At 39.0% G+C, this 17,769-nt stretch overlaps 1 protein-coding gene across 13 annotated transcripts in view; it reads right to left on the bottom strand.

Annotated features, from left to right (window-relative positions):
• EPB41 (erythrocyte membrane protein band 4.1) overlaps positions 1 to 17,769 on the bottom strand; it is a 225,452-nt gene that overhangs the window by 49,859 nt on the left and 157,824 nt on the right. For 7 of the 13 annotated variants that reach the window (XM_030805656.1, XM_030805657.1, XM_030805644.1 and 4 more), the window contains exons 12-16: positions 11,072 to 11,280; positions 7,214 to 7,270; positions 7,008 to 7,049; positions 5,365 to 5,427; positions 674 to 850 (exon numbers count right to left, since the gene is read on the bottom strand). In XM_030805656.1, the coding sequence (XP_030661516.1) occupies positions 674 to 850; positions 5,365 to 5,427; positions 7,008 to 7,049; positions 7,214 to 7,270; positions 11,072 to 11,280 (548 nt within the window). The remainder of the gene's footprint in view (positions 1 to 673; positions 851 to 5,364; positions 5,428 to 7,007; positions 7,050 to 7,213; positions 7,271 to 11,071; positions 11,281 to 17,769) is intronic. The other 6 variants (XM_030805645.1, XM_030805646.1, XM_030805648.1 and 3 more) reach the window with 6 other exon arrangements.

The raw sequence follows: 17,769 nt of genomic DNA, 5'->3' as shown, positions 1-17,769 counted from the left end.
TGCACACCACTATAATTTTTGTAGAGATGGGGTTTTGCCATGTTGCCCAGGCTGGTCTTAAACTCCTGGACTCAAGCAATCCGCCTGTCTTGGCCTCCCAAAGTGCTGGGATTACAGGCATGAGCCATGGTGCCCAGCTCATAGTTTTTCTAAAATTGAAATACAATCATTAATATTTGGAGTTCTGAATTACCTGGCTTAGGTGCCTCCTTGGCTTACTATATAATTGTGGGGAACCATTCCAGATATTTCTAAGTTGTGCAAATGTTCAAATAAAGCTTTTTAAAAAGACTAATGTCTTTCCTATTTTGACCTTCCTAAATTTAGGAAACTTTCTAGTCCCTGAAGGCACAGTTTGAATACAAATAAACCTCTACTGGCTTATGGTCAGTTTATAAACATACATTAGCCAGAAGCATGTAGCTGCAGAGACAGTTCTCAGAGGCTAATCATCTACTGGTGGCTCCAAATAGCTCCTATAATTGCACTGGGTAGCCTACCTGACTTAAAAAAAATAAATATTTGATTACAAATGCCTTAAAGCAGCAATGAATATAGTGAGGCACCAAATCCAAATTTCAGCTCTAAGCTTTCTCTCAGATACAGAATATTAACACATAAAAACATTTATTCCCTCCATTTTCACAATTGGTCATGTGGACAAAGTACTCACTCCTTCTCCTGTGGGGATTTGCCCATTGATGTTAAGAGTTCGGAAGGGGGAGTGAGTGGATAAGCGTTTATCCCATTCACTAGGCCGTGGTTCTGGTACAGACTCCATGAAGTTCTTTTTCAGCTCACTGATGCTGGCATGATGTTTTTTGATCTCCTCTTGACTCTTGTCTAAATCCTACAGTTGACAGGACAAAGATGCAAAACAATACACAATCAGGACAAAGAACATAACCAAGGGCAACCTGTCAGAGACTGGGCACTGGTAGAAAACACACCACATCCAGGACAGATGTTACTAATCTGCATTCAAATTATAAATATACAACATGGTATATTTGCTTGCCTTTTTTTTCTTTAAATAAAGTGCTTTTCTTGGAAGCTGTGAAGTATCACAACTCCATAGCTGTTAGCAGTTATATAACCCATAAAGAACTCACGCCTTAATTTATGATTCTTCTTCCCATTACGACACAGCACCAGATCTCTAACTTCTCATCCCAAGAAGGTATTTCCACAACTCAATTAGCCTCAGCTTGATAAGAAATTATTTTAGGCTCAGCTCAGGAGGATGGAGATAGCAATAGATAAACAAACTGTTTAATGAAGGCATGGTGAAACATACAACTTCCACCATTGGCTGTCTTGTCTTGTTGAGTTGCAAACATACAGTATCCTTCTATTTCTACCTGGAGATGGTTTTACTTCTGTATTACTAGGTGGCTGTTTTTGCTTTTTAAGAAACAACAATAGCCCTTTTTTGATGTAAGAATTTATTACTGAAATTCCTAGTTAAAGGCTCCAGAGCAGACTGTTAACTACCTCTGAAAAATCACCCAGAGGTACATAATACACTGACTTTTTTTCTTTATCAATAATATGCACATAAACTAAAAGCCTTAGGCTTTCTAGCTTCTAACAACTTCATTTCATCACTTAGTACAACTCAAAACAGGGACTTCTTCCAATAACCTTCAAAGGATTGAGAGTGAGTTAACAAGAGTTCACCAAATACCTTATATATCTCCTTGACAATTTAAAATAATTATTATTTTTTTTTATTTTTGTGGGTATATAGTAGGTATATATCCTAGCAAATTTGAATACTGGGTACCTGAGGTACAGGCAAGCTATTAAAGGGATATTCCAGGGGGAAATGAACGAAGCTTAGGTTAATAAAGCATGAGCTAGAAATAATATTCAGGTTTATGTAAAAGGAGGTATATAACAACTTTCAAAAAGGGGATTTGGCCAAAAATAGTCTGGTAAATATAACTTGAAGACAAAAACTCAAATGTTCTTTGTCCAACAATACTTCAAAAAACCTTAAAAGATCTATGCTTGAGATCAAAACATGTGGGAGCCCATCACTTGATGACTGTAAAAAATTCTGTGTTTATTATATATCAAGGCAGCTCTGTATCCAAGAAAAGCATAATGCTAAATACATCTCCTAATATGCTGGGTGGATTTTGGATTTAGTCTTTCTTTTTGGCTCTGTAGGAAACAGCTGTATTGGGGTAAAAAATTAGAATTCATTTAAATAAAAATTTGCTTAAAAGTTTTTTCTGAGGGTAACACAGGTTTTAACTAAATAAAACTTTTTCAAAAGCAATGTCAAAGGGAAAACAGCATAAGAATAATAATCAGTAAGACGATTTTGATTCTGTAGATATTCATTCAGAAAATTCATTAACTAGTGTATTTATTTTTGCAAGACTGAACCATGTATATACCTGCTTTGAGATCAAACAGAAAGCTAAGTCCAAAAGGGTGATCCTGTAGCTACCCCAGAAGGGCATGTTTTGCTTGCTGGGATGAAATGTGAGTATATTTTATGAATATGGACTTCACTATGGAGGAAATAACAGTTTGCACTTTTCTTCTCGCTGAAAGCAAGAAAAGCATGTCTAGTAGCTAAAGAAACGCATGAACAAGCCCATTCAAAGACCCAGTGTTGGACTGAGCAACCAGACCCACCAGGCATGTAAGGTCCTGTGACCCAGCTCCTTACTGGAAATTAAAATCTGTTTGGGCCAAGAACAACTTAATACATTTGGGAGGGTTAAAAGAGTGAATAGAGCAAAACAAAAAAGAGCAAGAGATGCTATGTAAAATGATAACTCTCTTAGTTAACCTCTTAATGTAAGAGACTTGTAATTTGCTACTCTTCTTGCCTAGCTTCGGATTGGCTTGGAACCTGGGAAAATAAATGTTTTGGTAAAACCAGTAGCTTCTGAGGGAGCTTTCTCCATCCTTCTTAGCTGGCTTTGTTGAAAACCTGTGGGGGCACAGAGTAAAATTAAGATCTCAAAGGGACCTGTTCCAAATAGAATTTGTCATAGACAACTTGCTACAGGTTCTCTCTGGGAGATGGAGGAGGAGGCGGTAGATCTAAAAATGAACTCGACCTTATTTGTGCCAGAACAAAGCATTAGTGGGGGCGGGGTAGGAGATGGGGGAGGAGGGATGCTTTAAAAAAAAAAAAAAAAAAAACCTGCTGGAGTGACAGATAACTTGAGAGAACTTCCTTACAGGGGAAAAAACTTCTAAAGAATGATGGCCAAATTACTTTGGCTATGCTCAGGTTAGACACTTTTTGATGCCTATCACTTCATAATTTTAGCAGCAATCAAGCCAAACACTTCATTAAATATAAAATGTTCTTAAAAGGCAGTTAGTGGTTTTAATTTTCAAACACACTTATTTAGAAATCCCCTCTCATGGCTGTCAATGAAATGCTGAGGGAAAAACACATCACACACAGGGACTTTGTGAGTCTCAGAAGCCATAACACACCTCATGGAACAAATGACAAATATATGATTGGTACTGCAGGTTCCAGTTAAGAGGAAGCACTGAAGATGAACTAGTCAGGAAACATGCATGTTTAGAATTTCAAGATGTTACACTGCCAAATAAAGGAAATCGGCCAACATTCACTATTCTTCCTAGTCTCTGAAGATGGAACTACTCAGGTCTAGTTTCAGATGTGGGCTAAAACAAAGAGATCTAGTTGCCAAGTCTGAAATATCTGAGGGTCCAGCCTTGAAAAACTTCATGTTAAATGAGACAAATATATGTAAAGCACTTGGTATTGCACCCACCACACAATACATGTTTAATGAAGGCTGGGCATATTTTTTCTCAGAGACTTTATACATAACAAGTACTCAAAATACAGGTATTGACAACGAATAAGATGAGGTTTAAATAATTATTAGAGGCTATACATTAAGCCAGAGGTCTATCTAGTTTTTAAAGTTTAGGCTGGGTCCAGTGGCTCCTGCCTGTAATCCCAGTACTTTGGAAGGCTAAGGCAGAAGGATCACTTGAGTCCAGCAGTTTAAGACCAGCCTGGGCAACATACTGAGATCCTGTCTCTACCAAAAATTTAAAAATTAGCTGGGCATTGTGGCGTGCACCCATAGCCCCAGCTACTTAGGAGATTGAGATGGGAGGATTGCTTGAGCCCAGGAGGCTGAGAGTGCAGTAAGCAGTGATTGAACCACTGCACTCCAGCCTGGGTAACACTGTGAGACCCGCCTCAAAAAAAAAAAAAAGGCCGGGTACAGTGGCTCATGCCTGTAATCCCAGCACTTTGGGAGGCCGAGGTGGGCAGATCACGAGGTCAGGAGATCAAGACCATCCTGGCTAACACAGTGAAACCCCGTCTCTACTAAAAATACAAAAAATTAGCCGGGTGTGGTGGCAGGCGCCTGTAGTCCCAGCTGCTTGGGAGGCTGAGGCAGGAGAATGGCGTGAACCCGGGAGGCAGAGCTTGCAGTGAGCTGAGATCATGCCACTGCACTCTAGCCTGGGCAACAGAGTGAGACTCTTGTCTCAAAAAATAAAAATAAAAATTTTATATATATATGACCAATGTTGATTTTATATATATATATATATATATATATATATATATATATATGACCAATGTTGAATATAATGGGAAAATAATCTCACAACTCCTATAGCAGACAGCATGCTGCTATTTCTGAGTGCAAAATAGTGTAGTTTAACAGAGTTGGATAGATCCTAACTCACATCTTGGCTTTCCAGTTCTGGGACTATAGGGAAATTACTTAATCTCTTTGAGGTTCAATTTTCTCATCTTTAAAATAACAATCTCATACCCACAGGCCTGTTTTTATGATTAAACCATCTTATAGTAACTACTCATTAAATGCTAGGCTCCCCTCTTTCCTTCTTATATCTTACTTTTCTCCCCCCCAACAGTTCTTCTGTCATTTTTCTATTATCTCCAATGTTTTAAGTCCATTCTGAATTCCCTTCTTTTTCACACTCTGTTAATTCAGAAAATGAATGAATAGTGCAAATTTGCATCTTGGGACATATGGAAGTTTATACTCTTGGAAAATTAAAGGAACTTTTAGCAATGGTGTAGAACTTTCTAAAGGTGGGTAAAACAACGGAACCATGAGAGGTAGAGGTAGTCCCAATCATATATTTTTCCAGGTAAGTATGACAGATAGAAACTAAAAAGAATCAGAAGGCGAGATGTTTGCATATCTTCATGTTCACCAACATGCAAAAGCATTTTAAACCTAAAGTTCCTTCATGCAATGGCATGCAAAACCAAATGCAGCATAGAATGAAGAAAAGGGGATCAGCAAAGAACGCAGAAGGTTCCAGGCAACCAACTGAAATAAGCTTCAAGTTCATACAAACCTCCAACATTAAATTGCTATGTCTGATATAAATGTTTTCACCATCTAGTCTTTCTCTCTTTTTCTGTGAAAATGAAAGGGGGGAAAAACAGAAAAGCATAAAAAATTAAAATGTTGTTCTTGCGGGAAAAAACTGAAAATTGGCAAACCAAAAAATATTTAAAATTAAATGTCCACAGCGCAGCATATGCCAACATGAAATGGTGAGAGTCACAAGGACACAGAGAGAACATGATTACCACAAGAAAATGATGACCTTTTTCATGAATTATGAAAGAATGTGATGATGTTATTTAAATAGACAGTGCTCCTGGCTTCATTGGCTTCTTATGTAACAAGCTGTTTTATCTTCATTTTTGAAATTGAATTGTTTGAGGGTTACCTTAAAACATATGACTCTAAAAAACACTGAAACTCCATGTATCATGGAGTGAAGAAATGCTTTAAAAACATTATTTAGCTTTTGGGATGTATTTTATACTTAGTGACACTGCAGTATCTAGATCTCTAATTATAAAATCTAATAAAAGATTAGATCTCTTTTATAAAAAAGATCTAAGAAAGATTATCATTTTATACATGATCAGCCAACAAATATATTCAGTTAACTGATTCAAACTGATTCATCCCACTCTATAGATGAAAAGAATGAGGCACAGAGAAGTTGGTTGTACACAGTACTGGGAGTTGCTGCTACAGTGGGTGTTTTTTTGGAGACAGGGTCTTAAACTCTGTCACCTAGGCTGGAATGTAGTGGTGCAGTTGTGGCTCACTGCAGCCTTAACCTCCTGGACTCAAGTGATCCTCCTGCCTCAGCCTCCCAAGTAGCTGGGACCACAGGAGTGTATCACCATGCCTGGCTAATTTATTTTTATTTTTTGAAGAGATGGGGTCTCCCTATGTTGCCCAGGCTGGTCTTGAACTCCTGGGCTCAAGGGATCCTCTTGCTTCGACCTCCCAAAGTGCTGGGATTACAAGTGTGAGCCATCACAGCCAGCTATGATGGTTTTCATTTTATGATAAATGTGTATAAAATATTATCAATTATTCCAAGAATATGATGTCATTGTGAAATAGTTCTTATAAATTTTTAAATATAAAAGATAGGTTTGATTCTCACTGATTAATTCATTTTGCTTAAAAAGATATTTTGCTACTGAAAAGTTTAATGAAACTTTTCAACATATAGTACAGGATTATGGTTTCTTCAGTTTATGTAAATATATGTGTATGTCTGTCTATCACCCAGGCTGAAGCATGGTGGCATGATCTCAGCTCACTGCAACCTCCACCTCCCGGGTTCAAGTGATTCTCATGCCTCAGTCTCTCAAGTAGCTGGGATTGAAGGTGTGCACCAACACGCCTGGCTAATTTTTGTATTTTTAGTAGAGACGTGGTTTCACCATGTTGGCCAGGCTGGTCTCGAACTCCTGACCGCAAGTGATCCCCCTGCCTTGGCCTCCCAAAGTGCTGGGATTATAGGCACGAGCCAATGCGCCTGGCCCATATCCCTTATTTGAAAGCATTAACAACTCCCGATTAAAAGAAATCAATGAAAAGAATGGATCACTGTCTTTTTAATGCACTGTAAGTCAGCATGGGTGAAATGGCAATGTAGTTTTGTGAAAGTGAAAAATAGCTAACCTTCCTCATTCTTATCAGATCTTCAGTTTTTTCTGCAAGCTTCTGTTTTGCCATAATTTAAAAAAGAAAGAAAAATGATAAAATGTTGCTCACTGAAGTTTGTTTGAACCTTCATTTTATAATTTTTTTAAGGAAAAAGGAGTAAGGGAGAAGAAAAAAACTGAGGGGTGGAGGGAAAGAGGAACAAGTGGCCTATTGGCACAAACCTGTGTTTGGTCACCATTTGAGGTGGGTACTGTCACCTCGATGTGGGTTTTTTCCACCTACATTTAAGAAATAAAGTAGTAAAAACATTTTAGGTTAGTAGGTTTCTATGAATAGTGTTGTTTCCAAATAAGCTGCATCTTTAAGCTGGTTGTGAAATATGCTGATATGTAATCATCATGATGCAGTCTTATGGAGGGTGTTACAGGGAAGGGTATTACTCCCAAAAGTCATCTGTGTTTACCATCACATTTTCAAGGCTGAAAAGGTAATATGGATATCCAAATTGTCAAAAAAGAAAATTAAGGTAAGTATTCTATTGATGAAGAAAATATATTTTTATACTTTTTTATAAAAAAGTACCCACTAAAAAGAATAATTTAGGCTTATTTAATGCAATAGCCCATGGTTTTGTTTTGCCTTTAAAAACTGATCTGGAAGTACTTTAAATAACATTTAAAAACAAATTTACATATGAAGTTATCAACGTATGACATATATGACAGGAAGAAAAAGAAAATCTTTAGTTAAAGCACACATGTAATAAACCACATATGACACCAAACTGGTAAACACAAAGGATTTTGTTAGTTGAACAATATACTTAAAGAGGCACCCTCCCTCATTCTTCAGTTTATTACACAACAAAACTTTAACAATAAACCCAATTTAAATTGTAACTGACACATGAAATTACTCCCAGGGCTGGCTTATAAACAAGCACATGCAGGATTCAGCTGCAACATTCAACACACTGCAATCTCCTCTAGGGAGGTAGAGCCTATGTGTTTGGTAGAAGGGCAAGATTCATCCTTGATATTAATAGCAGAAAGAGAATAGCTAAGGTCTCCTGCCTAGCTTTGAAATGCCTTTAGTAACGTCATTTTATATATAGAAAATGGAGTAATTATTAAAAAAAAACAGACTATTAAGAGGGAGCATAATAGAGTGAGCAATGCCCAAAGCACTGGATATTTTAAATTAAAAAACTGATTATTTTTACTAAGGGCTAAATCACTTTGTATCATTAAGTTCTTTACAGAACCTCATCAATCTGTGATGCTGATATTCTTTTTAATCACACTAAGCAGCATTACTTTGGAGTATAATGTCACTGTGCTATTTTCCCTAGACTGAGTCTAAAAAACCTAAGAGAGCACTAAAATTAGTGACACTGTCAAGTGTTAAGTTAAGCACACCCCATTACAGCACTTTAACTACCAGGGGTAATTAACGGTTTGGGGTTATTTCTTTTTTTTGAGACAGAGTCTTGCTCTGTCGCCCAGGCTGGAGTGCAGGCACGATCTCGGCTCACTGCAACCTCTGCCTCCCAGGTTCAAGTGATTCTCCTGCCTTGGCCTCCCAAATAGCTGGGATTACAGGTGTCTGCCAGCAGGCCCAGCTGATTTTTGTATTTTTAGTAGAGACGGGGTTTCGCCATGTTGGCCAGGCTGTGATCCACCCGTCTTGCCCTCCCAAATTGCTGGGATTACGGGCGTGAGCCACCGTGCCTGCCGCCATAGTTATTTTCTAACTGCTACATATAAAATCAGCTCAGAGTCACCCTTAATTCTGCCACCACTATTACAATAATAAGTTATCAGAGGTGGCCTTCAGTCTCATTTCAACACAAGTATCTCGAATCATATATTTATGTAAGAATTAACTGGCAACAAAGATTCCCTATTGGCACTTAAAATCGAAAGCATATACCAGGTAGTGATCTCTTCACTCTGCCAAGTTCCCAAGAGCAAAGGGAGCCTATTGTTGAAGATATTTATGTCTGTGTTATAGGCAAAAAGGAGAAAAAGTGAGTCAGCAGAAAGCCAGAGGAATCTTAGCCACTAGGAAGATTCCCCTGACAATTCCAGTAATCCAACACTTTTTAGTTAGTATAATAAATAGAGAGATAGTCAAAAGTGCCTGGTGAGATATCCTAACATTAAGAACTGAGGAGGCAGTCTAACATTAAACAGGCATTGTTGACACTGAGCCTGATGACCAATGTCATAAACATTTGGCTAGGTACAAAAATGTAAACACCTACCATTCACTCAATCTGTTTTTCTCTCTGGACTCAAGGTAGTCCCAAATGGACAGTAAAACTGTATGTCATATTTAACAGTTTATTATTTTTTGAGACGGAGTCTTGCTCTGTCAGGCTGGAGTGCAGTGGTGTGATCTGGGCTCACTGCAACCTCTGCCTCCCAGGTTCAAGCAATTCTCCTGCCTTAACCTCCCCAGTAGCTGGGATTACAGGCACCTGCCACCATGCCCAGCTAAATTTTTGTATTTTTAGTAAAGATGGGGCTTCACTATTTGAGACAGGGTCTCACTTTGTCACCCAGGCTGAAGTGCAGTGGGCGATCTCAGCTCACTGAAGCCTCCTCAACCTCTCAGGTTCAAGCTATCCTTCTGTCTCAGCCCCCGCAAGGAGCTGGGACTACAGATGTGCGTCACCATACCCAGCTAGTTTTTTTATTTTTTGTAGACATGGGGTTTCGCCATTTTGCCAAAGCTGGTTTTGAACTCCTGGGCTCAAGGGATCCGCCCACCTCACTCTCCCAAAGTGCTAGGATTACAGGTGAGAGCCTCCACACCTGGCCTAACAGTTTTGGTTTTTTTTTAATATAATCAAAACAGAGTTAGACTGTCCACTGCTCTAGAGATAAACTAGGTATTGATCTGGCTCCAAAAGAACAAGGTTAATCCATCTGCCAAAGTGAGGACACTTACTAAGATCTTATGCAGTTAAAAAAAATTTTTTTTAAATTCCTTAACAGACATATAAAAATGTAATTCTTCTTATGAAGACTGCTTCTCACAATTCCTGTTGCCAACAGTAAGACCTATATTTATTTCAATAAATCTGAGCTAGCACTTCGTTTCCATCACTGCTTAAATGTGTTTACAAAGTTTAACATATAAAAGGTCAGTCTAGTCACTGTCTAGGAAATTAAATTGGTGATTTTTCAACACAGTGCAGTGACTGTGGGTACAATTAACTCAGAACCATAGGCAACGCAGCAGTACAACCTCTCCTACGTAATGAATCTTCTCCTTTTTGTAAAGGTACTTAAGATTTGAGCAACCACATAGATGCGCTTTATGTAAGACTAGTTCTTTGGAAATGTGCAGACATCCATCTTAGAAAATAAAATTTTATTTTAATCACAATAGCAGAGCTTAGTCTTAAAAAGCAATGTGGAGATTCCTTCTAGATGAGTAAAAATTATTTTAAAAAGCAGAGGATCAATCATACTGGTGTGTTTTATAAGATCATTTAAAAAAATAATAGTTGGGGCCGGGTGCGGTGGCTCACGCCTGTAATCCCAGCACTTTGGGAGGCTGAGGCGGGTGGATCACAAGGTCAGGAGACCGAGACCATTAGCCGGGCGTGGTGGCGGGCGCCTGTAGTCCCAGCTAATCGGGAGGCTGAGGCAGGAGAATGGCGTGAACCCGGGAGGCAGAGTCTGCAGTGAGCTGAGATCGCACCACTGCACTCCAGCCTGGGTGACAGAGCGAGACTCCGTCTCAAAATAAATAAATAAATAAATAAATAAATAGATAAATAGATAAATAGATAAATAGATAAATAAATAAATAAATAAATAAATAAACTAGTTGGGTCAAGGAGTGGGTCACCTTCTAACTTCTGAGACAGCTTACAGTCTTATTGACATAACTCCGTGAAAATATTTTACAGGTTCACGGGAGACATGTTCATTTAGAAAGAATGAGGAACAACTTTATTGAGTCTGTGAGAGTAAGCAGTTGCTTTGAGAACGTTCCTGGTGAAAAAGTTAAGGCCTCTAAATCACAAAGTGAGCTAGCTATAGGTATTTGGACTGACGACATACCTTCCATGCTTCTGTGGGCTCTGGCTCAGCTTGCTCAGGTGGTTCGTCTTCCTTTTTCACTTCAGCCTTCACTGTTTCCTTCTGTGCTTTAGGGACCACTGTTTTTTTGGCAGAGGCATCTAGGACGCCACCTTCTGCAACCTGACCCTGAGCAATGGCGGGTGCAGAAGTGGGCCGAGGACTTCGGTCTGCCGAATTGACAGCTGCTGCTACGTGAGAAAGGGAAAAGGGAAGCATAAGTAAAGGCCAGAGCTACTGTATTATTTCAAAGTCACCAGGCAAAATAATTGTGAATCCAGGATACACACGAATGTTACAGTGTGTAGTGGGCTATCACACAGAGGGTAAAAAATAAATCATTAGTGCTCTGCCAGGGAACTGATAGCAACAAGAAAGTTAAATGTATCCTTAGCAGAAAGGCTAAAATGTGTTAATGATCATGTTCCATGAATGCTGAATTCAGGGGAGACAAGATCAAAGAAAAGAAACAGAAAATCCATTTACCTTGTAATTTTAGTTTCAAAAACCTGCAATGTTGTCTATGGCAGGAAAAAAAGGGTTAATTAAATATGATTTCTTCCATGAGGCCTTTTAAAAATAAAGATGTGTTCATTTTTAGGTTATTTCAAGAACCTAAAAATATATTGTAAGGAAAAAGAATTAAGTCTGATTTCTTCTGTAAGCCACCTTGGAATGATTACAAAATAACTTGATAAATGGCTCTTCTGATAAGACATGAACTACTTTCTGATGCTTGTAAGGACAAATATTTGAACCAGATGCTCTCCCTTTTTTTTTTTTTTTTCTTTTTTTTTGAGACGGAGTCTCGCTCTGTCGCCCAGGCTGGAGCGCAGTGGCGCAATCTCGGCTCACTGCAAGCTCCGCCTCCCAGGTTCACGCCATTCTCCTGCCTCAGCCTCCCAAGTAGCTGGGACTACAGGCGCCCGCCACTACGCCCGGCTAATTTTTGGTATTTTTAGTAGAGACGGGGTTTCACCATGTTAGCCAGGATGGTCTCGATCTCCTGACCTCGTGATCCGCCCACCTCGGCCTCCCAAAGTGCTGGGATTACAGGCGTGAGCCACCGCGCCCAGCCTCTCCCTTTTAATAATAAATCATTTGATTAAAATAACACGAATTCAAAATCTTTGACTGTGAGTCCTCAAACCTAAACAAAAATATCTTTTGAGTTCTGTCCTACTATCTCTCAGCCTTACCAATTTGTATTACAGCTCTTATTCTCTAATATATTTAGGGCAGTGGTTCTCAACTGAAGTAAATTGTCCCCAGAGAATATTTGGCAATGTCCGGAGACATTTTTGGTTGTTGTAACAGAGGAAGGGAGAGAGAGGAGGTACTGGCATCCAGTGCATAGAGGCTGAAGTTACTGAAGTTGAGAAACCTTAATTTAGGGGAAAAGCTGTATAGACTGTTTTAGAGAGAATAAACTATACAGACTTATGATAAAATCTTGATCTTTTCAAAGAGCCAATTGTTGTTTTGGAATATTTGGTATCTAAGTTTTAGACAGCTAACTTCAAAATAATCACTCATACTCTTTTTATGGTTTTTATGTTCATTCTTTCAGGGATATAAAACATTTACACTTTGTAATAAAGCTTCACTTATCTGGCAGTATCTAGGAATGAAAGTGTTTTTCTGCATGATTTAGTATTTCTGATAACATATTGTTATCCTCTTTTGTACTGAGACTTTTTTTTTTTTTTAAGATGGAGTCTTGCCCTGTCGCCTAGGCTGGAGTGCAATGGCATAATCTCGGCTCACTGCAATCTCCACCTCTCAGGTTCAAGTGATTCTCCTGCCTCAGCCTCCCCAGTAGCTGGGACTACAGGCACGTGCCACCATGCCTGGCTAATTTTTTGTATCTTTAGTAGAGATGGGGTTTTACCATGTTGGCCAAGCTGGTCTCAAACTTGTGACCTCAAGTGATCTGCCTGCCTTGGCCTCCCAAAGTGCTGGGATTATAGGCATGAGCCACCGCTCCCGGCCAAGACTCTTATATTTTAATCAATTTGCATGGAAATCAATAATTTTTATTATATACTTTCCTGCGTTCTTAAACTGACTATAACTGAACATAATTCATCCTGAAATTTTTAGATTTGTAAACTGTAAGGATCAGATAAAGGAATTCCACGAATCTGAACAGATAAAAACTTTAAATTCCCAACTACTTCATACAACAATATTAAGAAAGAAATGCTTGGCCAGGCACAGTGGCTCACACCTGTAATCCCAGCACTTTGGGAGGCCAAGGTGGGCGGATCACCTGAGGTCGGGAGTTCGAGACCAGCCTACCAGCCTGGTCAACATGGTGAAACGTCGTCTCTACTAAAAATACAAAAATTAGCCAAGTGTGGTGGTGGGTGCCTGTAGTCACAGCTACTCGGGAGGCTGAGGCAGGAGAACTGCTTGAACCCGAGAGGCGGAGGTTGCAGTGAGCTGAGATCATACCACTGCACTCCAGCCTGGGCAACAGAGCCAGACTCTGCCTCAAAAAAAAAAAAAAAAAAAAAAAGAAAAAAGAAAAAGAAATGCTCATTACCCTGTCATAATTTCCAATGAAAGAACTAATTCCTTAGAGGATATATAGGAAAAACAGCAGAAATTCAAGAATCCCCTTTATCGGCCGGGCGTGGTGGCTCATGAATGTAATCCCAGCACTTTGGGAGGCCAAGGTGGGTAGATCATGAGGTCAGGAGATAGAGACCATCCTGGCTAACACAGTGAAACCCGTCTCTACTAAAAATACAAAAAATTAGCTGGGCATGGTGGCAGGCGTCTGTAGTCCCAGTTACTTGGGAGGCTGAGGCAGGAGAATAGTGTGAACCCAGGAGGTGGAGCTTGCAGTGAGCCAAGATCGTACCACTGCACTCTAGCCTGGGCAATAGAGCGAGACTCTGTCTCAAAAAAAAAAAACAAAAAAAAAAAAAAAAAAAAAAAAAAAAAAAAAAAAAAAAAAAAAAAAAAAAAAAAAAAAGGATCTCCTTTATCTTTCCATGAAAAATCTGTGGCCTCTTGCACAGATTGCTACTACTGGGTTAGTACTAATAACTCTGGATTAGCACAGAGCTACTACTAATGGGTGCTTTAAGCAGTCATTGCAAGAATGGCAGATGGCAGACCAAACCTGACAACACAGGGGAATATGACAAAATATTTTGCTCACAGTTGTGTTTAAGTATCATTATACATGTGTATTCACACCTCCTCTCAATTAATTCAACTATGCCTGGCATCATAGAAACTTAGCCCATGCTTTCACCATGTGTTATTTTGCCACTTGTCTTTGGTTTCAATCCAGTACTAATATTGCAGAGCCAAATGATTTATGTCTTCAGCATTCCTAGCCTTGGCAATCTGTACTGTATGTGGAAAAGAGGGTATTAGTGTGGAAACTGACAGAAACAGAGTTCACAGATTGGAAAAATAATAACATTACAATAAAAAGCCCTGGCTGTGAAAGGCTGCGTGGAACAGAGGCAAAAGCCAAATCACGAGTCTTAGGCCCACACTCAGTCACATATAGTAGTGTGTCCTAAGGCATGGGGCTTAATCTTACAAACTTTAGTTTAATCATCTGTAAAATATGGAAGATATTAACTCTATAATATCATGGTAGGGATCATGGCTTTTTTTAACAGCTTTTTTTGAGATATAATTCACATACCATACAGTTCACTCATTTAAAATATATAATTCAATGCTTTTAGTATATTCACAGTGTTGGGGGTAGGGATTGCTTTTTAAGATGTGTGGGTCTTCAGTTTTATTAATTCAGCTATTAATATTTACAAGATTTTGGTGCATATACAGACAATACATAACTTTAAAAATCCAGTATCTCCCATATCTGAAGGTCTACATAAAGAAAAATGCTGATGGTGACCCACTAACTTCAATACCATATTGTTCTTGGCTGACAGTAGAAACTTAGATACTTATATACTAGAGCAGTAAAGAATAAAATTCAAACCATCAGACTGAGTAAAGGCAAACGACTTCTACTTCTAGCTGCGATTTACTAGCACAATTTCTGCTAGTATGCAGTAGGGTGGTTCTTTTATCAGAGGACCACATAAATCATTTGTAGATCTTGAAAAACAAAAAAATCAGATGATGCTCAGGCCCACTCTAGTGAGATGAGCTATCCAAGAGTGAGGCTTGGGCATGTGTTTTGTTTTAAAGCTCCAAAGGTGATAAGAATGTACACCCCTGGCAAGATCACTGTAACCACTACTCACTGAATGGATGAACCACCTGGTTGTGTTGGCCCTTTCTTTTGTGCTCCAGTTTCCTCATGAGTAAAACTGTAATTCCTAAATGCTTTTTCTTATTGACTAAGTTGCTAGTATTAAATAGGAATACATGGAAATGGTTTGAAAAGCAAAAAGTGCAAGAAAAATATAATCTTTGTCATCATTATTAGCTACGCTTGCAACTTACTACTCTATCGTAAAACTGGGATCTGAACCAGTTTTGGTACTCCAGCTGGTGAAGCAGATGCTCTGAGTACCACACATAACAGAGGAGAAAGGGAATGCTCATTTTTATCATTCAAATAAGACCCCTTATAAAGCAACTCTTGTAAAAGTTTCCCTGATACACCATCTCCAGCTTACAGAGTTATATTAATTTTTTGAAAAGGGAGGGGTGACTCAAAGGGAAAAAGTATCTTTTAAGGAGTACAGAGAAGTATCTAAGGAAAGGAGGGAAAAATAGTTCCACAGACATATTTCCAGTTTTTATACTATAGCACAAAGAGAAAAATAAGACATTTAAAAACAGAACTACAAAAAAAAATTGTCCTATTCAGTTTATATGCACTTCAGATGTTTAAAAGATATGCAAAATGCTTAGAACAGTGCCTGGAACATACTAAGTGCTCAACGAATATTGACTATTAACTTTTATTCTACTCTTGCTAAAAAAAAGAAGTCATCATGGTGAAGAGTAAAAAGCATGGGCCTAGGAGAATGGCCTCGGATTCCCTTCTAATTCTTCCCAACTAGCTATGTGACCTTAGGCAAGTCACTTACATTCTAAGGTTAAGTTGTAAGAAATAATGAACATTAATGAGTATTTAGTTCAAGAAATTTTTTTTCAAAAAGCTCAATAAAAGTGTAAAGAAAATAATAGGCCGGGCACGGTGGCTCACGCCTGTAATCCCAGCACTTTGGGAGCCGAGGTGGGCGGATCACCTGAGGTCAGGAGTTCGAGACCAGCCTCAACATGGAGAAACCCCGTCTCTACTAAAAATACAAAATTAGCCGGGTGTGGTGGTGCATGCCTGTAATCCCAGCTACTTGGGAGGCTGAGGCAGGAGAATTGCTTGAACCTGGGAGGCAGAGATTGCGGCGAGCCGAGATCGTGCCATTGCACTCCAGCCTAGGCAACAAGAGCGAAACTCCGTCTCAAAAAAAAAAAAAAAAAAAAAAAAAGAAAATAATAAAGATATGAGCTGGCATGAGTTAAAGTATATATAATAGGAAAAAAACAACAAAACCAAAAGTTGGTTCTTTGAAAAAATTAAGAAGATTACTTTGTACCCCATAAATATATACAATTATAAATTGGCCAGGCTCGGTGGCTCACGCCTATAATCCCAGAACTTTGGGAGGCCAAATCAGGCAGACCACTTGAGGTCAGGAGGTAGAGACCAGCCTGACCAACGTGGTGAAACCTCATCTCTACTAAAAATACAAAAATTAGCCGGGCATGGTGGCGCATGCCTGTAATCCCAGCTACTTGGGAGGCTGAGGTGGGAGAATCACTTGAACTCGGGAGGCGGAAGTTGCAGTGAGCCGAGATTGCGCCATTGCATTCCAGCCTGGGCAACAAGAGTGAAACTCCGTCTCAAAAATAAATAAATAAATAAATACATACATACATAAATTGTCAATTTACAATTTAAAAAAGAAAAGATTAATAAAATCAATGTATCTCTAGCAAGGCTATTCGAAACAAAAAGGTACAACTTACCAGTATCAGGAATGCAAAAGTGGACCCTGCTATAGTTCTTACAGATATTAAAAAGATACCCAGCTTTACATAAATATATTTGGAAATTTAGATAAAATGCACATTTCCTAGAAAAACACAACTAGGCCAGGTGCGATGACTCACACCTATAATCCCAGCACTTTGAGAGGCCAAGGTGGGAGGATTGCTTGAGCCCAGGTGTTCAAGATCAGCCTGGGCAACACAGTAAGACCTTGTCTCTACAAAAAAAAAAAAAAAAAATTAGCCGGGTGTGGTAGCATGAGCTTGTGGTACCAGCTACTCAGGACGCTGAGGTGGGAGGATCGTTTGGGCCTGGGAGGTCAAGGCTACAGCAAGCTATGATGGCACTACTGCACTCCAGCCTGAGAGAGCTAAGACTCTCTCTCCAAAAAAAAAAAACAAAAAAAAAGGAAAGAAAGAAAAAAGAAACACAATTTATCAAAACTGAAACAAGAACTAGAACATTTTAATAGTCCCTTATCTAATAAAGACTCTGCATCTGTAAGTAAAGAACCTCCCACAGTGAGATCTCTAGGACCAGATACGGCTTCACGGGCGAATTCTTCTAAACAGTAACAAAGAAATGACAACAGTCTTTAACAAACTCTTCCAGAGAACAGAAAAATAAGGAATTCTTCTCAATTTATTTTATGAGACCAGCATAAACTCGAAAC

The sequence above is a fragment of the Nomascus leucogenys genome, chromosome 24 (genome assembly GCF_006542625.1).
Source record: "Nomascus leucogenys isolate Asia chromosome 24, Asia_NLE_v1, whole genome shotgun sequence".
NCBI lineage: Eukaryota > Metazoa > Chordata > Mammalia > Primates > Hylobatidae > Nomascus > Nomascus leucogenys.
This window is presented reverse-complemented; position numbering and strand designations above follow the sequence as displayed.